General features: G+C 39.2%; 1 protein-coding gene across 1 annotated transcript in view; it reads left to right on the top strand.

Annotated features, from left to right (window-relative positions):
• Positions 1-920: 920 nt before the first annotated feature.
• The window catches only part of mmp28 (matrix metallopeptidase 28), a 32,607-nt gene continuing 7,042 nt past the window's right edge, over positions 921-26,485 (top strand). The window contains exons 1-5 of the mRNA XM_084419796.1: positions 921-999; positions 4,137-4,213; positions 4,496-4,701; positions 11,976-12,197; positions 13,261-13,506. Of these exons, the coding sequence (XP_084275922.1) occupies positions 934-999; positions 4,137-4,213; positions 4,496-4,701; positions 11,976-12,197; positions 13,261-13,506 (817 nt within the window). The 5' untranslated portion in view covers positions 921-933. The remainder of the gene's footprint in view (positions 1,000-4,136; positions 4,214-4,495; positions 4,702-11,975; positions 12,198-13,260; positions 13,507-26,485) is intronic.

The following is a 26,485-nucleotide window of genomic DNA, read 5'->3' as shown; positions in this document are numbered from 1 at the left end:
TAGCAGAAAGGTTTTGTTTTTTTATTGCTAACTGTCTTATAAGTCTGTCTGTTCTGGGTGTTGTGTTTTTCTTTCTTCCACAACAAGGCAAAATCTTCACCTCACCAGTCTCACTAAATGTCTTCACAATGGAAAAGACTGTCCCTCTAGGCAAATCTAATATTTTTGCTATATTTCTGATTGAAAAGCCCTCCTCGTAGAATCTTTCCTCTCAAATCAGTTGATATTTCACTGGTTTTGTCCATCCTTCTGTTTGACTGTCTCACAAATGAATTAGGTTGAATAGCAGTCAGCTGTTCAATTTAACTACACAATTAGATAATACCAATTTAGGTCAACAAATTACCAAGCAATGCTTCATTTTGTCCAGTCTGTGGTGTTAAAAGGTCGCATTAGCAGTTAAAGAAAAAACACTTAAGCAAAACATGGTCAGGTCAAAGTGTCTGAATAATGTTTTGTCCCAAATCTTTATAAATCTGACTGGTAGTCCACTGTATGAATGACTTTTGGGTTCAGTTTACTTTGCTATATCCTCACTTACATAAATGAACTATAGTGTCCTGCACCCACTAGTAAAAAAATATCAAAAATTATATCTGGTGTCTGAATAATTTTTGGTTTGACTGTATATATTCTACGCAGTTTCTCTTCCTCCATGTCCATGTCCGTGCTGGTGTCGGAGAGCAGTTCAGTGATGAGAGTTCAGAGTTCAGTGATGAGAGTTCAGTGATGAGAGTTCAGTGAAGGTTCACGTGAGAGAAACGCGTCTCCACCCGCGCGCGCTCTGGAGGCGGAACGCGCGCTCGTTATTCGTTGCTTTCAGAGCGGTTCGGCTGCGCGCCAGCTATAACTCTTTATATCTCTATCGGCTTTCATCGTGATGGGATCTATTTTCTTAAGGTGATTTTAGAAATGAAGAGTGCACAGATAAAGATGTTCGTGCTGCTGTGCGTTCAGACCGCGGTGAGCTCTCCAATCTCCACAGCTGATCAGGCTCAGGTAAGATCCGCTGTCAACCAGTTATCTTGTTTGTATCCTGTCTCAAAATAATTAATAGCCTACATACGCTTAAATATGGACTATGGTTATATTTTTATTTATTTAAAATACACAGCTAATGAAATAAAACTTACATACACTGTAAAAAAATAAATAAAGTTGAGCTAACTTAAAAAATAAGGCTAATTAAAAAAATTAAATAATTAATAAAAACTAATTCGCTCCAGTTAAAATCAAGTTTTGAGTTCAAAAGATGCCCTGCACTCATTGGATGAACAAAAGTTTTTGAGCCAACTTGAAAAAATAAGGCAACCTATCACACTCAACTTTTTAAGTTAGCTCAACTAATTAGCTTTTTTCAAAACCTTACTTAGATTCTCAAGTATTTGTCCAAAACTTGTTCAAATGTTGTCCCAACTATCCAAATTGAGGTATCTGAACAAACAATTTTTCATGCATTGCAGCTTGAAAAATTATGTGGTAACTATTATATAAAAATGATTATTGCTTTGCAATAACCGGCTTGATTTATGCTGCTGCTGCTGCTGTTGTTGATGTCACTGTTATTTAGCTGTCATGTGTTTCAGAGGTCATATTTTTACTGAATTACAATTGTTGATCATCACCCTGTTTGAGATTTGTGTGCTGAGGTGTTGAGCTGCTTCTCATTGCAATTTTTGCAACTTACTTGCCCGGGTGTAATGGGTAAACTGTGTGCCTCTAGTTTTAAACGGGAAATGATGTTTATGTCGTGTTGTTAACTTTAAACATGGAGATGAAAAAACAAGGATTGTAGCTGCTTGCATTTAGTTGCATTGAAAATAAGTTGTAAGGTCAAAAGGCTACCTGTTACTCATTTCAAGAGCAAAAGTTTTTGAGTTGACTTTAACTGGAGTGAATTAGTTGAGCTAACTCAAAAAGTTGAGTGTGATAGATTGCCTTATTTTTTCAAGTTGGCTGAACTTTTCTTTTTTTTTTCTTTTTTTTTTTTTTGTCTTGACAAGAGGTTTTAAGTTCAAAAGATTACCTGGCACTCATTATATGAACAAAAGTATTTAAGTTGATTTAAACTGAAGTGAATTAATTGAGTTAACTTAAAAAGTTGAATGTGATAAGTTGCCTTATTTTTTTAAGTTAGCGCAACAATTATTATTATTCAATTTTTTACAGTGTTATGAACTTCAAGTAAATTAAATCCAAAGTCATGTTTTTAGTTATACAAATGCATACAAGCATGTTGGAGACATGTATTGTCCTGCTTTCAGCTATGGAAAATGAGCCTGCTTTGAGGTCAGAATAATTGGCACAGTCCAAGGGAGGATTTTCATTGTGAGTTCACTGTAATTACATTCCCCCGCATGTTCAACTGCTTGTGTCTCGAGAAATGAAAGAAATTTAAATGATACTTAGCTGAAAAGATTTGCAACAATCAATACATAAAGAAAAAATTCTAAATATAAAAAGAATAATATAATAATTTGAGGTTCTATCATGCTTTTTAGTTTGCAAGTTCCCTATCCTCACTATACACTGGCAGACTTGTTCAATGATTCTGTGTTTTGGAGAAAAGCTGCAACAGTTGAATTCTTGGTTTCTCAATAAAGCTATTTCCACTACTTTGATCATGTGTTGCTTCACTGCAGATCTGCCAACAAATTCCAGCAGCTTCAGCCTCATCCTACCTGTGACCTCCGGGTGGTTCAGAAGTGCACTACACACCTACACTAAAAGCAAATATGCAGTTTGCATGCCAATACCTGACTCAGACATTTCCCCTCATACACACATTTGAAAACTGAGGCTTTTTGTTTTAAACCTTTGGTTTCTGGTCTAACCCTTGTTTAGAATGAGATGCATTCAGAGGTGGACAGTAACGAAGTACATTTACTTGAGTACTACACTTTTTGAGTATCTGTACTTTACTTGAGTATTATACATTTTTTCTGGAAACTTTTTACTTTCACTTCACTACATTTGAAAGACAAATATTGTACTTTTTATTTTGTCAAGGTCCTTGAGTAGAAAGTAGCAGTCAGAGGATGATTCTTTTTTCTTCATCTCTAAAACATGATTGTTTTTTTGCAGGTGACATGCATATCAGTAATCACTATAGGGTCGCGTGTCGTGAAGTTCAGCGATTTCTCATCGTTTTCTTTTAACACTAATCAGCTGGTGGCAAAATGAACGAAGACAGATCCTCGGCGCAGTGCGTGCATCCATGGCAAACAGGTCTTTCTGTTTTGCTGTTTGTTAAAGCAGTATATTGCTGTTGGGCAGTTATACAGCTATGATTGTGTAGCTGGGTTTTAAAGCTGGTTTGATTTTTTTTTTAGACCACTTGATTCAAATGTGCATGAATGGATACACATAGATGTGAACTTCTTTTGTTGGGGTGGTAGGAGTGTTAAATAAATACAAAATGAAGATGATTATTGCTGTCTTTTTTGTCAGTTCAGTTCAACCTATTTCTATAGGTTTTATAACATTCTAAAAGATAATTCTAACTGGTAGGTGTATTCACTAGGTTGCTTCAGAGGCATAAGGTACTGTTAGTATTACATACAACAATTCAACAATAATAAAACAATGCATTGACATTTACTTTTTACTTTTGATTCTTAAGTACTTTTAATAACAAGTACTTCTGTACTTTTACTTAAGTAAAAATCGGTATTTAGAAACTTTTACTTGTAACATCAAAGTAATATTTGACCAGTAGTATCTGTACTTTCACTCAAGTAAGGAAGTTGTGTACTCAAATGATTTTGATGCAGCTTCTTTTATCCCTTTCTGGATGAAAATTCAGTATTCTCGTCTAGGGGATTCACAATAAAGTGAAGGGCATCTTCTAAAGTATCAGAGGCACGGAGGCCTACATCTTCCTAAAGATTGTCCTTTTTCATGCAGAGGTCAACAAATGCATCTCAAACAATGCTCATATGGGTAATGGCTACTGTGTTGTGTCTGTTACTATGGTATGGTCTATGGTACTACTTCATTCCAACAATTTGCCATTTTCCATAAGTGATGTCCCGATATATCTGGTTTTGGTGATCTCCGAGGTGAATTCGAGCTGCTGTCACAGGGCTGATGGAAGTGATAATGACGTTTGACACATGATGTGTGTATGTCTGCAGGATTTTCTGGAGCGATACGGATACCTGCAAAAGGAGAAGGAAACTCATCATAACGCTGAAGTCAAGTCTGCCATCAGGTAAAACCTGTGACCTTGTTAGCACCATGATCTTCTAGTTGAGCTACTTTTGTTATTGTCCTTCGTATTTCAAGACATAGGAATATGAAGCTAAAGCTGACATGTTTTTGTTCACTAGCAAACTTGGTCATTCATCAAAACTGTATAAGACTGTGGGTGTCAGTTCATCGTCTTAACCTGGTATAAAATCATGCCAGCTATCATAACTGCAGTTTAATGACGGTCCAGAAAACTCTGGTCACTGATCTAGTGAAGTGCAGCTGTTTATTCGTGTGGTTTCAGAGAGTTTCAGTGGTTGTCTCAGCTGTCTGTCACTGGACGGCTGGACAGAGCCACGCTGGAGAAGATGTCATCAGCTCGCTGCGGGGTTAAAGATGTCGGGAGCCATAGTTCCTGGAGCCGAAGGGTCAACAGGATCTTCACAGGCCACTCGGGCAGACATGGGCGACACGAGCAGCATCTCCGTAAGAAGCGTTACACTCACATAGGTAAAGACTACGGGGCTGTTGAATGCTTGAATCTGACAAATGTTCTAAGGTGTGAAATTAGTTTCAGGGAATCGCACGGCTAAAGTAGTTCCAGGCAGGTCTTGACCGCATAACATGTCCATATCACTTCACCAAATTTCAGTTATTTCAAAGGTCTTTGCAGCCTAAAACAGAAAAAAAAAAAAAAACACAACGACACTGACCAAGCAAATAAATATAGTAAACAATAGGATAAAATCGACAAATTATTTCCATGTTTTTTTGCCACAAAATTACGTTTTATTATGTACGGAAAGCACATACTCTCTTTTCTCTCACTCAAACGCACACACATACAGTACGGACATACACTTGCACAGAAACGTGTTGTTAGCGCTACTCTGAAGATTTTATCAGTTAATTTGTTCAGCAATTTAAAAGCTACAAGACATTTCTCACTAGCGATGTAATAACGGCGCTGTTCTTGAAGCAGATAAACTTACAGTTTCGCTATTAGTAGAGATGCTGCTGCCGAACACTGTTGAGAGTGTTGAGAGACACACAGATTCAGGTAATTCACACACGCTAAATCTCTCTCTCTCTCTCTCTCTCTCTCTCTCTCTCTCTCTCTCTCTCTCTCTCTCGTTCTGATCATTGTTCTGAATCTGATCCAGGCATAGTCTTTGACAAAAAAAGTTTTTTTCTGAGCTTTTTGCTAAAAAAAAATTTTTTTTGTTTTTTTTATGAAGTGTTGGGCACACCTTAAAACTCTGAAATCCCATTCTGTTCCACACATCGGCCCTCATTTATCAAAAGTGCGTACACCAAATTTCCAGCGTACACCTGGCGTACACCCAAAACCACGGTGAGTTTGAGATTTATCAATATGGACGTTGGCGTACGGCACGCTAAAATCCTACGCCAGCTCAGGAGGTGGTGTACGCACGTTTTGAGTGCGGGAATGCGCAGAAAAACAATTCCTAACACCACAAAACGCACTGACAAACTAAAAGATATGATAATGACCCACTGTAAAAAACAACAACAACATAGTAATTATAAACTTCAGTGTTTATTTTTGTGCAACATGGACTTCAATGTTTAAATTGTGTGACTTTACCAAAGCATTTGAATTGTAGGCATATGTATTCCTTAAGTTGCGAGCCTGTGCGCTTTACCTGACGTTTCAAGCCTTGTATACTTTCGCCTGGCTCCGCAGCGCGAGTCTCCGCAGACTGCGCGCGCACCTCCCCAAACGGACGAGGCGTTTACACTCGACGCGCTCCGTTGTATATTCTTTAAAACGATGGTTAGGCCCGGCAGATGTGCACGGACTGGGTTTAGTAATGAAAGGTTTTCAATGACCAAAAAAATAATTCAGACTGACAAAATAATAAAAATGACATTCTTCTTCTTTTAAATAATAATAATAATAATAATAATACAAATAATAATAATAACGACATTCTTCTTCTAAATATCAATAAGCGTCATTAATAATAAAAATCTAGAAATCAATTTTGTTTCTTTCCACTTCCCTGGTTTCGCTTTCTCTTTCTCAAAGAAGTTTCTCTTCTTTGCCGTCTTCCGTGTGTCCATGGCGTAAAATGAGGGCGTGGGGGGAGCGGAGACTTGAATATATAGGGGCGTGTTATTCTAATGACGCTCGTTTTCCACCGCGGCATTTATCAAGGGGAGGTATTGCGTACACCTGGATTTCAAAGGTACGCACAGCTTCATAAATCAGGCGATGAGAGGAGTGTAAGCATAATCTTACGCCAATATATACGCCCGTTTCTACGCAAGAATGATAAATGAGGGCCAATGTGTGTATCTTTAACAAAGGACAGCAATAAAGACTGAGAACAAGAACAGTAATTCAGTGCAAATTACTCTTAACGTATTGAACAGAACAGTGATGCAAACTGAATGAATGCATGCAGGTCATGGTTTCATTGTTTGTTTTTTTACACAAAAAATGTTTTGATGATAAGGGGTAGACACAACATTTTCTGTCAAACGGTCCTTTGGTAAAATGGATTTGCATGGAGTTGTGAGGTAATTCTGTGCCTGCTGGGTGGGGTGTAATTCTGAGCTGAATAATAATGGGTAAATACAGTGGTAGTCATAATTACTGTCCATATCAAGTGTATACATGCCTAGAAGGTTAGATCATCCACTTGTGGCCCACCGCAACAGGCAAATTCACACAGTTTGCCAAGAGCTGAAGTTTATAAAAAATGTATAAACTAATAACAGATTACACTGACAGTGTACTGATTACCTGTTTTCAGTCAAGTATTTGGCAGCGAGTTTTGCAGAAGACATTTATTATTTATTGAGTGGATTAAAACGAACATACACATCTCAGATTAGTGTAGGTTATAGTTGGACAGACAGGCAGAAAGAGAGTCAGTCATTCTAACAGAGGCTGCATAGGTGATATTTTTGAGCTGTGTTGAAATAAAAGCTCAGTGTTTGTATGTGTGAATTGGACCTGTATATTCAGACCTGTCAGTTTGAAAATGTGCTAATACCTCAGGAATGCAGCACCATTGGTTTAAGTATGTGTGTGTTCATGTCAGTACCTGATGTGGGTTCTCAACACAAAAACAAAATCTGTAGTCTCATGATGACAATATATGGACAATATATACATATATATATATATATATATATATATATATATATATATACATATATATATATATATACACTGTGCACTAAAATATGAATTAGCAATTATGGTATAATAGAGAAAATCCTAGCATGTTATACCTCAGACAACAGTGTTTGTGTTTTGGAAGTCTGTAATTGTGTCTAATTCACAAAACCTCTGTCACATGTTAAGCTAGTTATTTACTGAGCATAGCTCTTGTCAGTTTAAGAAGATTTGGAGAGAGAATTTTGATGTTTCTTAAGTAAAAGTGCACTGAACACTTTATTACTAGACGTCTCTGTAAAGGGAACTATCTGAACATTTTAAACTCAGCTTATCCACTCTTTCTATATTTTTAACTGAGTTAGAACATAAATTTATGATTAACGTGAGATGAAGAATTTGTGCAACACATCCTAATGTTACGGAATCAGATTCAAGAGAAGGAGATGGAAGTTAACAAGGAGTTTTAGACAACAACAGAGCAGGAGAACTGATGGCAGGTAAGTGGTAAGTGCAATAATCGACCTCTTCCTCGGGGTGCTGGACGATCAGGATGAGCAGCGTGGAAGGCTTCAAGTAGAGTGGGATCGAGGATGTCGGCTCTGGGAACCCATGATCGTTCTTCGGGTCCATGGCCTTCCCAAACTATTAAATATTCCAGGATACCACCACGGCGCCGGGAGTCCAAGATCTTCTTGACCTGGTAGGTTCAATTCATCTTCGAGAATTGACGGAAGTGGAGGTTCCTCTGCTTGGCCAGGCTTTGGGGAAACAGAGACGGGAGAGTGATGAGGTTTAAGGAGTGAGACATGGAAGGCAGGATAAATTCTGTATTGTGCTGGAAGATGGAGGAGGTACATGTTGATCTGCCTGATGATGGTGAAGGGACCAATAAATCTGGGACTGAGCTTCTTGCAGGGCAGACGCATCCTGATGTCCCGGGTTGACAGCCAGACCTTCTGACCTGGCTGGTAGGAGGGAGTTTCAGCACGTCTGAGGTCGGCTGTCATCCTGCGCCTGCGCACTGCCTGTTGAAGCTGGTGGTGACCAGACCCAGACCCTCTCGCTCTCTCAGAACCAGTAGTCGACCGCTGAGGCGTTGGCTGGTTCCCCTGACCATGGTAACAACGGTGGCTGGTAACCAAGTACACACTGGAAGGGAGTGAGTCCAGTAGACGGCTGACGGAGGGAGTTCTGGGCGTATTCGGCCCAGCCTAGGAACTGGTTCTAGGAGTTCTGGTGGCCCTGGCAGAAGGTTTGTAAGAAACGGCCAATTTCCTGGATCTTCCTCTTGGTCTGCCCGTTCGACTGCGGGGATGGTACCCGGATGATAGGCTTATGGTCACACTTATGAGGGAGAAGAACGCTTTCCATACCCTTGATATAAACTGCGGTCTGAAACGATGTCTTCTGGGATTCCATAGTATCTGAAGACGTGATTGAAGAGGAGTTCTGCTGTTTCCATTTCTGTGGGAAGTCCTTTGAGGGGGAGAAGACGACAGGATGTGGAGAATCTATCAATTATTACCAAGATGCATGTATTACTGTCAGAAGGTGGGAGGTCAGACATGAAGTTTACTCCTAGGTGTGACCATGGTCGGTTGGGAACGGGCAGCGGAAGAAGTTTGCCAGATGGTAAGTGACAAGGACTCTTGGCCATGGCACAGTCTGTGCATCCTTGGACGAACTTTCTCACATCCCCAGCCATGTTAGGCCACCAGAAGCGATCGCTTAGCAGCGAGAGGGTGTTATTGGCCCCTGGGTGGCCAGTGCCCAAGGATGTGTGCGCAGAGTGGATAAGAGGGGTGCGTCGTGCTCTGGTGACATACTGACGTCCGGGGGGACAGCCCGGCGGAGCGGTGTTGGAGGCATTGGGGGAGGTGAGTAATTCTGAAGACCACTGGATGGGGCTCATGATTAACTCGGGTTGCAGGATGGGCTCAGGTTCTTCACTGACCTCTTCTGGAGCAAACAGACAGGAAAGAGTGTCAGCCTTCACATTCTCTGAACCTGGATGATAGGAAATAATGAATAATTCCTTACATTTATATTGCGCTTTTCTGGGTAATCAATGCGCTTTACATGGAAGGGGGAATCTCCTCAACCACCACCATGGAAATGGAGAAATTAAATCGAGTAAAGAATAAGGACCAACGGGCCTGGTGGGGATTAAGTCTCTTGACTTCTTTTAAGTACTGAAGGTTTTTATGGTCAGTTATGACTGTGAAGGGGTGTTGTGCACCCTCCAATCAATGTCTCCACTCCTCTGGGGCGAGTTGTGATGGCTGGTGTGATGGGATCAGTGTTGTCCTGGAGCGGTTCTGGTGAGCTCATGATGTTGTCTATCAGTATTGGTCCGGTCTTCTGTTACGGAATCAGACTCAAGAGAAGGAGATGGAAGTTAACAAGGAGTTTATTTAGACAACAACAGAGCGGGAGAACTGATGGCAGGGAAGTGGTAAGTGCAATGATGATTTGGAGAGCGGGATGCTGGCAGTGAATAGTATGTTTCTTCTTACAGGAGTGATGATGGGTAGATGATGCAGAGGATGGCTGGAACTCAGAACAACAGGAGATTTGAAAGCGCAGAGAAAGGACGAGACAGGAACACCACGGAGAAGAATTGAGACCAGATCGCTGGAGATGTCAGGTAGCTCGTTTGCTAAGGCAAGGTAAGTAGTCCTCATCATACGAACGAGACCAGACAATGAACTGTGGTGAAGAGTGGGATTAAATAGTGTCAGTGATGAGGGTGGGGATGAGATGCAGGTGTGTGTGATTAGAACTCTGGTGAGGGAGTGCGTTGTGATTGGCTGGTGAGAGAGCCTGGCAGATCTGTAACACCTACTGTCCAACTATATAAATGTCCAACACATTTATAAGGGTTCAAGCACCAATGGATATTGTGTTTGTACTGATTTTATTCTTCTTTTTCTGCTTCTTCTTTTTCTTCTCTTTTTTACTGTATGGACGTCAGAGACTGTAAATCGTAGAGAACCCAAACTTGGCAGGATTGTCTCAAACGTGCGGATCTACTCAGACGCACAGACATCTGGTGCATGGAATCGATTTGCGTTTAGGAACCCTAAGCTCTAAGAACAAAATAATTTTTGGGTCAAGCCCTTTAAAATGTATATCTTTGATTTAATTTCCATCTATAAAATTGTTCTGCCATTTTGCATTTTCTCAAGAACCTTTTTCGAACTCACAAATTTTGCACACAGTTCAAACACAGTGCAATACAGTGCTGGCAAAAAGTGATAACATTTTTTGGATTTGTTGAAGTGTTATGAAGATGTTTGTGAAGGCTTACACTTGTGTTATGAAGCCATTGCTTGTTTTTTTCACAAACTGACCTAAATCTCCTGAATGCAACATTAGGCGCGTTTCCATTACAGATTTGCGCAAAACTTTTGCAATTTTTTTATAAATGTCGACAAAAAACTATTGCGAAATGACGGCGTTTCCATTAACCGATGTTATGCGACTAAAACTTCTCGCAATAAGTTAATCCAAAAACCATGGCAACGGACGTTGGTAGGTTTATGTATCCCAGCCACTGCACTAGCCATTAGCCTATTATTAATCGAAGGAGACGTATCTGTTTTCCAAGCATTAATAGAAGGAACGACCCTTATAGGCTACTTGAGCGGCACATATGAGGTGTTTCTGGGTGTTTCTCCCTCATATCTGCTTCGAGGTCTTGATTGTGGCATTTATTTGAGGTTTAGAATCCATTATTCCTGTAATTCTTTTAGTCTTATATGAATTCTCAAGAACCTTTTTCGAACTGTCTCTTTTTCGAAATAACTCTGTCTCGTATTCTGTCCAAACACACCACGTCATCTACGTCAGGTGACCTGTAAATGCGCAAAAACTGTTTCCAAAAAATATTTATTTTTCGAATTGCCTGAAAAACCACCTCATGCGAGCGCAAAAACTTTTTTGCGATAAATGGGATTTTTTTGCGAAATTGACGTGTTTCCATTGGGTGTATTTTCAATTCGCAATTTCAATTTGCGCGATTTGAAGGGTAATGGAAACGCGGCTATTGATGCACATAGAACACAGGATGTTCTGAGGAGCACACGAGTCATGTCAAAACTGTACGGGGCACTACTACTGAAATTACTTATAAGTAACATAACCGTATGTTCAGTAATCTATTCATCTTCTTGTGTGAAAACAATAATGTGTAACAAATTATGTGAAAAATGGCCACACAGTGGCGATATAATAAGCATCTTTATGTTTTTGTTAATTACTCTGATCACTTTGAATGGAAAAAAAATACTGGTTCATTTGTAAATCTATGGTGCACTTATTATATATTTTATATAATTAGTTTACAAAGAAATCAGTCAAGATGCCAGCCATGGTTAAATATAGTGCTGTCCACTTATAATGAAGAGAACATTTTATGTATCTTTCAAGAAAAGGTGGACTATGATTGTCTTTGTTGTACATTTTTAAAGATGTCGTTAATGTAAAATTCAAAATGAAGTATTAATTTAGTATACAGTAGTACATATAAATAGAAGATGTATGAAGATGTTTGAAATGTTCTTAACTCAGTGAATTATAGTATTAAATGTAACATACATTGGTTTGATACTTGTTCATACTTCCATAGGAGAGAAATGGCACAAACGTCAGCTCACCTATGGTATCATGAACTGTCCGCGGAGTCTCTCTCCCAGTCAGGTGCGTGTGGCGGTGAACGCAGCGTTCCAGCTCTGGAGTAACGTGTCCGGGCTGCTCTTCCAGGAGCTCCAGCAGGGTCCCACCGACATCAGGCTCGCTTTCTTTGAAGGGGAACATAATGATGGGACAGGAAATGCATTTGATGGGCCAGGTGGAGGTTTCTTTCTTTCTTTCTTTCCTTTCTTAATAACTTAAATTAAATAGTTACCATATTCTGTTCCTAATGTCTATGGACAGCATTTGTGCCATGCTGTGTATTAGCATTTACATTAAAAAAATTGGGAAAAGTGTTTACAAAAAAAGTGTTCTTACTTGCAGTTTAATGTTTACAATTTCCGGCTATCCATGTTTTCACTGTTATACAGTAGGGGGCGCTATTACACATCTTCTGAAAGAGTAGAGAATCTCCAGATCAAAACACAGGTGAAAAAGCAGAAACAAGCGATAGAAGCATTTCTTACACACATGTAAAATAACACACTCATCAAACTTTAAACAGCATATAAATTGCCTAAAGTTACCAACTGAAATGTCAACCTAGTGTTGATGGACGTGATCTACTCCATATATGATTTAATCATTGTTCTGAAATGCATCAGGAAGAAGTATTTGAACAAAAACTTTTTGTTCAAAATGTTGCTTCTTTATCAAATTTACCCACATTCAAGTGTTGATAAATAAATAAATAAACAATCTTCACACTTTATTCTTGTTAGCATGAGATTGGTGTGATATTATCACTTACCAACCCTCTTTGTGCAAAGTTATAAAAAAGACTTTAGATACACAAAGACGGTGCACTCATATTACTATGAATGGGAGAAAGGAACACACAATATGGCTGAATAAGGCCCGCCTTAGAAATTTGAGAGCCAATCGGCAATTAGTAAAGTCATTGCATCACTGCAGCTGTCGTCAGAAGCTCCGGTTGCTTACGACTGCACATGCGCATTGGCTGCTCAAGCCTGGAAATGCAGGGGATTTTTTCATCATAATTTCAGCGTTTAGAAACAAGATTTATGAGACAGATTTCATTGGTGATTTCAAATATGAAATGTAATCGTGAGCTTGGTGAACAGCTTTGGAGAAAGAGGTAAGAGGTACTTGTATGACTAAAATAGAGCCATTTCAAAGATGGCCTGCGAGTGAAATGACTTGCCTTACAGGGACTTTGGTTTGGTCTTTCAACCAGGATTATTTCTGTATTTTTTTAGGTGGCACTCTGGCTCATGCATTTTTCCCATTCCGCGGTGAAGCTCATTTTGATATGTCTGAACGATGGACCCTGAGTGGTCTTAAAGGACACAACCTGTTCCTTGTGATGGCCCATGAAATTGGCCACACTCTGGGTTTGGTTCATTCACCAGTTCGTCATGCGCTCATGTCACCGTACTATAAGAAGATGGGCTCTACTGCACTGCTCAGCTGGCATGACATCACTGCCATACAACAACTCTATGGTAAACAAGCCGTTCTTTTCTTGTTAGAAAGCTGTGCAAGTGTTGATTTTGCAATGAGTTTTGAATTTAGTTTTTTTTTTCATGCCATCACATTGTTTAGAGCATAAGAAACAAATGGTAAAAAAAAAAACATTTTTGCAAAATAATATTTTATTCATATGTTATGCTATGTCCTCTGTAGTGGACACCAGGACTAAGTTGTGTAAAAAATAAAATGACATGAAATTATATGTATACGCAAAAACAATGGGATTTTTTTTTTTCAATCACCAATACATTTTGGGGTTTCAGGATTTTTTTAACCAAAATTTGTATAAAGATGATTCTCAACTATGTTATGAAAGATATAACGGAATGAATTGATACACCATTTTACTTTATGCGATATGTGGGTAAAATGGCTATAAATTAATATTCCCATTCAATGCAATGTGTCTATTGTATCTAATGTGCACATTAATGTGTTCTTGGAGCAACATTTAATGAAAAAATAAGTGTAATAATTGGAGTAATAATTGGCAACATTTTAATAATAATATCTAATATTTCATAGGAATATTGATGTATAATTTATTTCCATATTCTCTTGTTGTGTCTCCCAAAATGCCTTATAAACATGATTTAAGTCCTGATGTCCTCTACAGTGGACATGTATGAAATCAATGCCCTGTTCTGTAACAGAAAGTCATTTTTTTTATTTGAAACCCCATAACATTTTCCTGAGATGTTGGTTTATGAAATACAATTTGAAAAGCAGTCCGATTTAAATTATAATTACAATATATTATCATGTTTCCTACATTTGATCACTAAATTAATGTCAGACATTTTTAAAGACCAAGGATAAGTTGTTTTCATGGTGAAACCTCCAAACATTTGGTATCTCTGAAAAGCCCTGAATGTGCTCTTTACAGGACACCCAGGTGTGACATGTATGATGTCAGAGAAATTCACTAAAATATAATGTCCACTACAGTGGACAAAAGTCTATTCCTGGGTCCCAGGAGGATATTATCTTTTAGCAGCAAAGAATAGGGCTCTGGTCTTTAGTAACAATGTCTTTACAGTGATAGCAAAGCTGGCTATTGTGAGGAAGTTTAAGAATCTGTCAGGGTTTTAGCCTTTTCTTTTAGAAAATATGTGCATCTTAGATGGTGTAAAATACCTCTATGTCTTGCTCTGAGAAGTTAAGTCACCTTTATTTTATATAGCGCTTAATACAATACAGCTTGTTTCAAAGTTTCAAGTTTCAAACTCCATAAGCAGGAAAATCGATTATTAAACCATCAAATATGAGTTAAATTCATTATCTGCTGTAAAAAGGCAATAGTGTCAGTCATTAGACAATAGTGAAATTATTCAGTTATTTCATTGTTGATTCAGTTCAGTTCAAAAATTGTGCGGTCAAATAAATAATATCATCGAATAATAAGTGTCTTTTAAACTGCAAGTAAGCAAGTCGAAGGCAAGGCAACAGTGGCATGAAACCCAAACTCAATCAGGTGACAGAAATGGCCAACAGTATGAACAGCAGCGAATATAAATTATCTTAGAAAGTCTTAATTCCATTTTTTGGCTACAGAAGACAGAATTATCATGCAATGTTTGCCTTTGAAAAATACCTTCACAGAAAAAAGACACATTTAGTTCAGCATTTCTTAACACATATTGTCTCTACAACATATAAAAAAAATAATTTTGAGGTGAACGCATCTCAAAAACATTTTATATGTTGCATGGATTCTCATGGAAAGAGAGCACGATTGCGTACAGAGAGATTTTTTAGATAACAAAAAAACATCAGTGAATCAAGCTATTTCATGATGATTATAAAGCCATCAACAGGTAACCACCATCACCTGATCTCGTTTCACTTTAGCGTTCTTTTCTTCTTCAAATATGTTTAACAAACACACTGTCACAGTGGCCAAAAAAGACCAATGCTATAATAAGAGTTAAGAGCCCAACTAATGGAAACACTAATCACTGTTATGGTGACTTCTAATGAAACACATTAGAGTTAAAGCTCTGTTAATTCTCAATAAAACCTTTTGTAGACGTCTGACAGAAATAAAGTCAGTCTGGTTAGTAATAAGTGAAGCTGGTAATGCTGTTTATGGAGTTGTTTAATCCTCCTCTGCTGAGATCTTCACAGATTTAATGTCTTCTTTTCTCTTCAGTTGATTTAATCTAAGGCTGTGGCTGAAGTCAGTTGTAGTTCTTGTGTTTCTGCTCGTCTCTTTTTCTGTTCTCTTCTTTCCTTCGGTGATTCTGCTTGTTAACAGGCTTATTAAGGCTGAAATGACTCCACATTTAATATACACAGATTTTGTGGCTCAGATAAGGTCCAGTTCTGGTTTATTTCTTTGCGCTTGGCTGACATGTGGCATTGCTATGGCCTGCTTGGCCTGCACAGATGGCCTGCACAGATATGTGGGCACATATATGACACCCACACATATATTTTTGTTAGCAGCAGATGATATCTTAAAAAATGAGTTTTGTAATGAGACCTCTACGTGGACTCATGTTGGCCTCCTACTGCTTTAAGGATTTTTTCCTGGAAGGCTTAAAGTAAGATCCTGGCAAACTGGAATGGAATTTTCAGTTATGATCAGGACGCTGAGGGAGGGTGGTGTTGGTATGAGACCCTTCTCACGCACTGAAGATGGATTGTTGTAGATTTTCTCCTGAAAGCACTGTGGCGTGTGTAAACCTGCCTGACACATGCTTGAGAAACAGCTAGCAGACGGATGTGGGCCACTTCAGGCAATGATGCGGCACTTCAGGCCTACTTATGGCCCGGACCAAATGTGTCTGAGCCTGAAGTGGCCCACATGTAAAATGGCAAATATGGCCCAAATATTTTAAATCACATGTGGGCCTTTTTAGGCAAAGATGCGGCACTTATGGCATTGTGTAATCTGAATGTGAGCCTAAAGTGGCCCATATGATAAATAATGAATATGGCCCAAATATCACAAACCAAATGTGGGCCACCTATGGCAAAAACGTGGCACAATCAACAATGACTAATCTGGATGTAAACCAAAAATGGCCCACATATGTTTCAGCAAATGTGGCCCAGTTTTCTTAAAACATATCTGGGCCAGTTTTGGCAAAGATATGGCACAGTGGCACTGTCTCATCTGGATGTGAGCCAAAAGTGGCCCACATATGTTTCAGCAAATGTGGCCCAGTTATCTTAAAACACATCTGGGCCAGTTTTGGCAAAGATATGGCTCAGTGGCACTGGCTCATCTGGATGTGAGCCAAAAGTGGCCCACATATAATGCTGCAAATGTGGCCCAGTTATCTTAAAACACATCTGGGCCAGTTTTGGCAATGATATGGCTCAGTGAGCACTGGCTCATTTGGGTGTGAGCCAAAAGTGGCCCACATATGTTTCAGCAAATGTGGCCCAGTTATCTTAAAACACATCTGGGCCAGTTTTGGCAAAGATATGGCTCAGTGGCACTGTCTCATCTGGATGTGAGCCAAAAGTGGCCCACATATAATGCTGCAAATGTGGCCCAGTTATCTTAAAACACATCTGGGCCAGTTTTGGCAAAGATATGGCTCAGTGAGCACTGGCTCATCTGGATGTGAGCCAAAAGTGGCCCACATATAATGCTGCAAATGTGGCCCAGTTATCTTAAAACACATCTGGGCCAGTTTTGGCAAAGATATGGCTCAGTGGCACTGTCTCATCTGGATGTGAGCCAAAGGTGGCCCACATATAATGCTGCAAATGTGGCCCAGTTATCTTAAAACACATCTGGGCCAGTTTTGGCAAAGATACGGCTCAGTGAGCACTTGCTCATCTGGGTGTGAGCCAAAAGTGGCCCACATATGATGATCCAAATGTGGCCCAGTTATCTTAAAACACATCTGGGCCAGTTTTGGCAAAGATATGGCTCAGTGAGCTCTGGCTCATCTGGGTGTGAACCAAAAGTGGCCCACATATGATGATCCAAATGTGGCCCAGTTATCTTAAAACACATCTGGGCCAGTTTTGGCAATGATATGGCTCAATGAGCCCTGGCTCATCTGGGTGTGAACCAAAAGTGGCCCACATATGATGCTGCAAATGTGGCCCAGTTATCTTAAATCACATCTGGGCCAGTTTTGGCAAAGATATGGCTCAGTGAGCACTGGCTCATTTGGGTGTGAGCCAAAAGTGGCCCACATATGTTTCAGCAAATGTGGCCCAGTTATCTTAAAACACATCTGGGCCAGTTTTGGCAATGATATGGCTCAGTGAGCACTTGCTCATCTGGGTGTGAGCCAAAAGTGGCCCACATATAATGCTGCAAATGTGGCCCAGTTATCTTAAAACACATCTGGGCCAGTTTTGGCAATGATATGGCTCAGTGAGCACTTGCTCATCTGGGTGTGAGCCAAAAGTGGCCCATATATGATGATCCAAATGTGGCCCAGTTATCTTAAAACACATCTGGGCCAGTTTTGGCAAAGATATGGCTCAGTGAGCTCTGGCTCATCTGGGTGTGAACCAAAAGTGGCCCACACATGATGATCCAAATGTGGCCCAGTTATCTTAAAACACATCTGGGCCAGTTTTGGCAATGATATGGCTCAATGAGCCCTGGCTCATCTGGGTGTGAACCAAAAGTGGCCCACATATGATGCTGCAAATGTGGCCCAGTTATCTTAAAACACATCTGGGCCAGTTTTGGCAAAGATATGGCTCAGTGGCACTGTCTCATCTGGATGTGAGCCAAAAGCGGCCCACATATAATGCTGCAAATGTGGCCCAGTTATCTTAAAACACATCTGGGCCAGTTTTGGCAATGATATGGCTCAGTGAGCACTTGCTCATCTGGGTGTGAGCCAAAAGTGGCCCATATATGATGATCCAAATGTGGCCCAGTTATCTTAAAACACATCTGGGCCAGTTTTGGCAAAGATATGGCTCAGTGAGCTCTGTCTCATCTGGATGTGAGCCAAAAGTGGCCCACATATAATGCTGCAAATGTGGCCCAGTTATCTTAAAACACATCTGGGCCAGTTTTGGCAATGAAATGGCTCAGTGAGCACTTGCTCATCTGGGTGTGAGCCAAAAGTGGCCCATATATGATGATCCAAATGTGGCCCAGTTATCTTAAAACACATCTGGGCCAGTTTTGGCAAAGATACTGCTCAGTGAGCTCTGGCTCATCTGGGTGTGAACCAAAAGTGGCCCACATATGATGATCCAAATGTGGCCCAGTTATCTTAAAACACATCTGGGCCAGTTTTGGCAATGATATGGCTCAGTGAGCTCTGGCTCATCTGGGTGTGAACCAAAAGTGGCCCACATATGATGCTGCAAATGTGGCCCAGTTATCTTAAATCACATCTGGGCCAGTTTTGGCAAAGATATGGCTCAGTGAACACTTGCTCATCTGGGTGTGAGCCAAAAGTGGCCCACATGTGATGATCCAAATGTGGCCCAGTTATCTTAAAACACATCTGGGCCAGTTTTGGCAATGACATGACTCAGTGAGCACTGGCTCATTTGGGTGTGAGCCAAAAGTGGCCCACATATGTTTCAGCAAATGTGGCCCAGTTATCTTAAAACACATCTGGGCCAGTCTTGTCAAAGATATGGCTCAGTGGCACTGTCTCATCTGGATGTGAGCCAAAAGTGGCCCACATATAATGCTGCAAATGTGGCCCAGTTATCTTAAAACACATCTGGGCCAGTTTTGGCAATGATATGGTTCAGTGAGCTCTGGCTCATCTGGGTGTAAACCAAAAGTGGCCCACATATGATGCTGCAAATGTGGCCCAGTTATCTTAAAACATATCTGGGCCAGTTTTGGCAAAGATATGGCTCAGTGAGCACTGGCTCATCTGGGTGTGAGCCAAAAGTGGCCCACATATGATGATCCAAATGTGGCCCAGTTATCTTAAAACACATCTGGGCCAGTTTTGGCAAAGATATGGCTCAGTGAGCACTTGCTCATCTGGGTGTGAGGCAAAAGTGGCCCACATATGATGATCACAAATGTGGCCCAGTTATCTTAAAACATATCTGGGCCAGTTTGGGCAAAGATGTGGCTCAGTGAGCACTGGCTCATTTGGATTTGAGCCAAAAGTGGCCCACATATGATGCTCCAAATGTGGCCCAGTTATCTTAAAACATATCTGGGCCAGTTTGGGCAAAGATATGGCTCAGTGAGCACTGGCTCATCTGGATGTGAGCCTAAAGTGGCCCATATGATAAATAATGAATATGGCCCAAATATCACAAGCCAAATGTGGGCCACCTATGGCAAAAACGTGGCACAATCGACAATGACTGATCTGGATGTAAACCAAAAATGGCCCACATATGTTTCAGCAAATGTGGCCCAGTTTTCTTAAAACATATCTGGGCCAGATTTGGCAAAGATATGGCTCTGTGAGCACTGGCTCATCTGGGTGTGAGCCAAAAGTGGACCACATATGATGCTCCAAATGTGGCCCAGTTATCTTAAAACATATCTGGGCCAGTTTGGGCAAAGATATGGCTCAGTGAGCACTGGCTCATCTGGGTGTGAGCCAAAAGTGGCCCACATATAATGCTGCAAATGTGACCCATTTATCTTAAAACATATCTGGGCCAGTTTTGGCAAAGATATGGCTCAGTGAGCACTATCTCATCTCGATGTGAGGCAAAAGTAGCCCCCATTTGACATGGCAAATATTGCCCAAATAATTAATTACAATTTGGGAAATATATACGGCACAGTCAGCATTGCAGGGTGTAAGTCTAACTTGGCTCACATTCGACGTGGCAAATATTCTTTGTGTTTCCCAAAAATTAAAACCTACGTGGTAAGTCCATTTCTGGATTCGATGCCACACTTCTGAAAATGGCTAATTTAGCTTAAAAGGGACAAAGATTGAACCTGTAATGGCCTGAATATTTTTTAAACATTTTTTTAACAACATTTAACAATATTTTTTGGTATGGATGGAGTAGACACTTAGGCTGGATGTGAGGCTACATGTACTTACATCTATGACATATATGCTATTGCTAACATATGTTTTGTAGGTACAGTGTCTAGAAAAGTTCAAGTGTCTAGGTTCAAACTTATGAAGACTTTTTATGGTTTTGGGATGTGCAAGAAGATACTTTAGTTGATGTTTGTGCAAAGCTTGGGGCACAATGATTTTGCCAAGTACATGCTCCTGTATCAATATATTTTGTTGATCTTGGAACAACATTCCTGTCCATAAAAATAGTCCTAACCCTAACCCTAACCCTAAACCTACAATCAGAGGGAAATGATAATAACATTGATCTAAAAGCATGGTTGTAAGCCTAAACTTGACACAACTGCAAACTTCAAATCTAATTGGTCGAATGCTGTTCCAGGATCAACAAAGATGTTAAGCCAGGAACATGTTGTATGTAGCCTACTCGGTGTAACCTTGCTTATCTTGCTAGCAGTGTCATCTAACTTCTAGAGCAGACCTGGACAAACTTCCACTGGGGCCTCAAGATGACTTAAAATTATGACAAAACTAAATCCACCAATGAGAAAAGATATTTCTCATTATTTGGCTATTTTTATAACAAATGTACAGGATTTGTTGTGGAGAATATAAGGGGACATTGAAGTCAAAAAGGTTGCGATTCACTGTTCCTAGGTGTGTCAAAGTGACCCCACAAAGGGTAATATTTTAAACTCCCTTAAAATATTTAAATATGTAAAATATTATATTATGTTAAATGTATATGTATAATATTATATTATATTAAATGTTTATATATATATATATATATATATATATATATATAAACAATATTTTATTCTAAATAAACCTTAAATTTTTCTTACATTTCTGGCTAAATATAATTGACATTTATACAACTGTCATCTTTAGGTTATAAACAATCTTTATTAAAGATTAAAAAATTATAATACTAATTGACACTATAATTGATGAAATACAATTAAATGAAGATGACAAATCAGCAGAACCTGCTATGAGAAAATATTATTTTGATATGTTTTCTTGAATACTTTTTCAAAGCCCTGCATTCATGACAAAATGTTCCCACTTTTTTGCTGATTAGAGATAAGATCCATTATGTTTAAATATAATATTTACTGCATTTGTAGTTGTCTGTGAAGAAAAAAAAAATCTAACTGACGATTTTCCAGTTCACGGCCCTTTAAATTTAAACGTTGCCGGAAAGCGCGAAAAAGGCGCTCAAAACCAAAACGTCAGAGGATTGTCAGGAGGACGGATACCAGTACTGCAAAAAGTCAAGGTAAGACGTAATCCATAAATGTTTATTTTTGTTAGCGATTGCTTCGTTATATCAAGTTGGAGTCTGCATGTTGTGTTATATAGAGTCGATGGAATAATTTATATTCGAAGTTACATTATTTTGGCAGTTCAACTCTAAGCTAGATCTATTATGGTTGTCACGAATGCGAAATGAACAAGTATCGATTGCTCGGCGCGCCATTAACGTTACATTTAGATTTGCTCATGTTATCACTCTCCCTTTAGTCAGTTCTGCACGGTTAAAGTATTTAACTCGTGTCTTATTTTGGCACAACAATGAAAAAAATAAAAATAATAATATAGTGTAATTTGACATTCATGTTTATACATTGGACATAATACTGCACTAGTTGTATTACTTTGTGACAGCAATGTTTCATTAACCCTAGGAATAATGCACAAATAAATTAAAAAACTACATGCTTTTTCTTACAATAAAAGCTTGATTACAAAGTAACAATAATAGATGGTTTGGGTTCAGGTAGACTATTTAAAAGTTGGGTCAGGTATTAGGCTATTCCTCTATGTATTTCACATTTTTATTATACCCTAGTAATTATAAAATTAACATTAGTTGGCCTGCTTTATGTTTTGAGTCAGGATGTTTTCACCTTAATAACATGTGTCAATGTGATTTGCTACAGAAAACTGCGGGTGGGAATAAAATAGCCTACAGTTTAAAACACATCTAGTGGGTTTGCTGCCAAAAAGCTCTTTTTTTTTTTTGTTTCATCTGACCATAGAATCTGGTCCCTTTTGAAGTTCCAGTCGTGTCTGACAACTGAATATGCTGGAGTTTAATTTTAGCGGAGCGAGGAGGATTTTTCTTGAAACCCTCCCAAACAACATGTGGAGATGTAGGTTTTTTTTTTTTTTTTTTTTTTAGGCTTTCTGACCCCAAGACTCCAGTAATCTCTGCAATTCTCCATCTGTGATCCTTGGAGAGTCTTTGGCCACTCAAACTCTCCTCCTCACCGTCCATTAAGACAATATAGACACACGTCCTCTTCCAGGCAGATTCGTAACATCATTAGTTGATTATAACTTCTTAATTATTGCCCTGATGGTCAAAATGGGGATTTTCAATTCTTTAGCTATTGTCTTACAGCCACTTTCTATTTTGTGATGTTCAACAATCTTTTGCTGCACATCAGAACTATATTCTTTGGTTTTACTCATTGTGATGGATGATTCAGGGAATTTGGCCTTTGTGTTTCCTCATATTTAAACTCCTGTGAAACAAGAAGTCATAGCTGGACAATTTCATGTTCCTAGTCACCCTGGTGTGCTAAAAAAAGATAAATATTAATGGGAATATACTTCTGAGATATTTTACTCGTAAACAAAATCTAGAGGTGTCAATAATTGTGGCCAATGTGTATTGGAGATAAACATTTATTTCATAATGTGATTTCCATTTTTTGACGCAGTCCGATCTTCCTAGCAGGCATCAAACTTGTTCCTTTTGGGCATCTGGAAGCAAAGAGTGTCCTTGGCCATGGCCAAAATGTTCTTTACATTGGCGCTGGCTAACTATGCATTAACTATGCGCTAATGCTTGTGTTACCTAATTGGGTCCTAAGATTTTAAAAGTTGTGTAGTCCATCCTTGCATTTACAATGTTATATTTTTTTAGGAACTGTCAGAAACAACAGACTGACAGCTGCGGCCACCGATCAAGAGATCGAATCATTTATTAAAAAATGGCTTCATCTTGCAAGTGACCGAGACAGAGGGAGAAGAGAAAGAGAAACGGAGGAGGGTCCAAGACACCAGTAAGTCAGTTACATTGCGTTTTTGCTAGATGTGTATACCATGGTCTGTCTGAATACTTTATTCTGATTGGCTGCAAGGTGTAGCCTAGCCATTTGTAACACTTTACAAGTTTAACTACTTTAGTTAACATGTGGCATGAACAATTCTTCTTCAGTATTTATTAGGGGTGGAACGGTACATGTATTCGTATTGAACCGAAACAGTACGGCGTCACAGTTCGGTGCATGAATATACACGGAGAATACACGGTATAAAAATAAATAAAACTTGCGTGCAAATTAATTAATGTAAAGCGGGACTACTGTTAAATACGCATGTTCTTTAGGGACACCTAATCTGTAGCTCCACCTTAGCTCTGAAGCTCTGTGTCTATAATGAACAGGCTGCGATGTCAAGATTGCAATGCTGGAATATGTTGTGTGCGTGCGTGTGTGAGAGAGAGATCGAGGCGCGGGCGCGATCGAACAGTGGAAACATAAAAACATACTCCATCATTTTGTTCATACAGGACATCATTCAAACTGCAAAGTGTTTACTTATATTTGTGTACACTTGCAATAAAACACAACATTGTGCTTTTGTCAAACTGTTAACTCTTGTCAAACTGTAACCTACAACTGTCACCCAACCAAAATCTCTCTCTCTCTCTCTCTCTCTCTCTCTCTCTCTCTCTCTCTCACACACACACACACACACACACACACACACACACACACACACACACACACACACACACACACACACACACACACACACATTGTTTAAAAGCAAAAAATATTTATCCAACCCCATTTAAAAACAGTCTGTGGGTGCCATCTTTTGGACATTCATCATATTGCATTGGTTTTCATTTCTTGTCCTAAAAATAAACAGAGCACTAATTTTTTTTTTTTTTTAAGTTACACATTCTACATTGATTAAAAAAGAAAATCAAATGTGTTTTTAATGGTAGTATTATTTTATACAGAAATAAATAATGTATAATTAACATGACAATAAAGTTAGAAATTAAAATTTTAAGGAAAACAAATATATTGATCTGAAATGTAGCAAATTTATTTTAAATTCATTCAGGTACAATTACAAAACATATCTCAATGTCTTTTTGTATTTTTATTAATTTAATTAATAAACTAATTATATAAAACTATTGTCAATGCACTACAAATAAACTGGTTCTATGCCTTTACTTTATTAATAAAACTTTTTAAAAAAATACAAGGCTTAAAGGAGAACTCCAGTCAATTTTAACATTGAGCAAATTTTTTTGTAAATTTGGAGTGCTGTCAGTACAGAGAACAACGACAAAAATCGGTGTTGCCTACACCGTGTTATCCTCTTTAAAATTTGCACCCTGTTGACTTCAATGGGGCAAATTTTAAACCTGCTTTTAGCCTCTTAACATCCTTGATGTGTCATTACAAGTGCACCAGCCATGTGAGTGATTTTATTCAGAGTGAACAAGGTGAATCTGACTGCAGTAGATGTGAAAGATATGAATAAAAGTGATGTTAATTCAGCCAGCGCTCATACCTGTATTTACTTCCTGTTTTCGGTCTAGGTCCACATTAGTCGATTGTCGAGTTCACGCGCATGATCATAGGTAACTAAGAAACAGTGGAGAACTCGTCAATCGACTACTGTGGACTTCGACCGAAAACAGGAAGTAAATAAATGTGCGCTGGCTGAATTAACATCACTTTTATTCATATCTTTCACATCTACTGCTCTCAGATTCACTGTGTTCACTCTGAAAGAATCACACACAGTAGAGGCTAAAAGCAGGTTTAAAACTTGCCCCATTTTAGTCAACAGGGTGCAAGTTTTAAAAAGAGGATAACACGGTGTAGGCAACACCGATTTTTGTCGTTGTTCTCTGTACTGACAGCACCCCAAATTTACAAAAAAATTAGCTCAATGTTAAAATTGACCGGAGTTCTCCTTTAAAGGGATACTCCACCGTTTTTTCATATTAAACTATGTTATTCCCTTAACTAAGACGAGTTGATACATACCTCTCTCGTCTCAGTGCGTGCACTAAATCGCTCTGTCTTGTGGCGAAACTTTGTTAGCACTTAGCTTAGCCCAGTTCATTCAATATGGGCCAAGCAGAGAAGCTACCAAACACCTCCACGTTTTCCCTATTTAAATACAGTTACTCGCGTAGTGTAACTCGACCTAGGACGGTGACACAAAACAAAACGTTGCGCTTTTCTAAGCGTGTAAAATGGATAACTATATTGTATGGTGGAATACCATAGCAAGTGCTTGGAAGCACTTCGACTTGGCACAGTAATATCTTCACTCGTGAAAAATCCTCTCACCGGCCCCCGCTCCCTCTAGTGAAGATATTACTGCGCCAAGTCGAAGTGCTTCCAAGCACTTGCTATGGTATTCCGCCATACAATATAGTTATCCATTTTACACGCTTAGAAAAGCGCAACGTTTTGTTTTGTGTCACCGTCCTAGGTCGAGTTACACTACGCGAGTAACTGTATTTAAATAGGGAAAACGTGAAGGTGTTTGGTAGCTTGTCTGCTTGGCCCATATTGAATGAACTGGGCTAAGCTAAGTGCTACCAAAGTTTCGCCGCAAGACAGAGCGATTTAGTGCACACACTGAGACGAGAGAGGTATGTATCTTAGTTAAGGGAATAACATAGTTTAATATGAAAAAAACGGTGGAGTATCCCTTTAAGACATTTATTTTCCTTTGGTGGTACAGCCTACAGACATGCACAAGAAAAAAAAAATGCCTTCTACATTTTTGTTTTGCTTTTCCCTCCATTGTACAGAACTCGTACCGAACCGTGATGTCCGAACCGAGGCATGAACCGAACCATGACTTCTGTGTACCGTTTCACCCCTAGTATTTATTAATCGTAATTAATGCTAATTGTGATGCTTACTAA

This window comes from Rutilus rutilus, assembly GCF_951802725.1.
Source record: "Rutilus rutilus genome assembly, chromosome: 9".
In the NCBI taxonomy this organism is placed as follows: Eukaryota; Metazoa; Chordata; class Actinopteri; order Cypriniformes; family Leuciscidae; genus Rutilus; species Rutilus rutilus.
The sequence above is the reverse complement of the archived record's forward strand: the minus strand, read 5'-3'. Positions and strand labels throughout refer to the sequence as shown.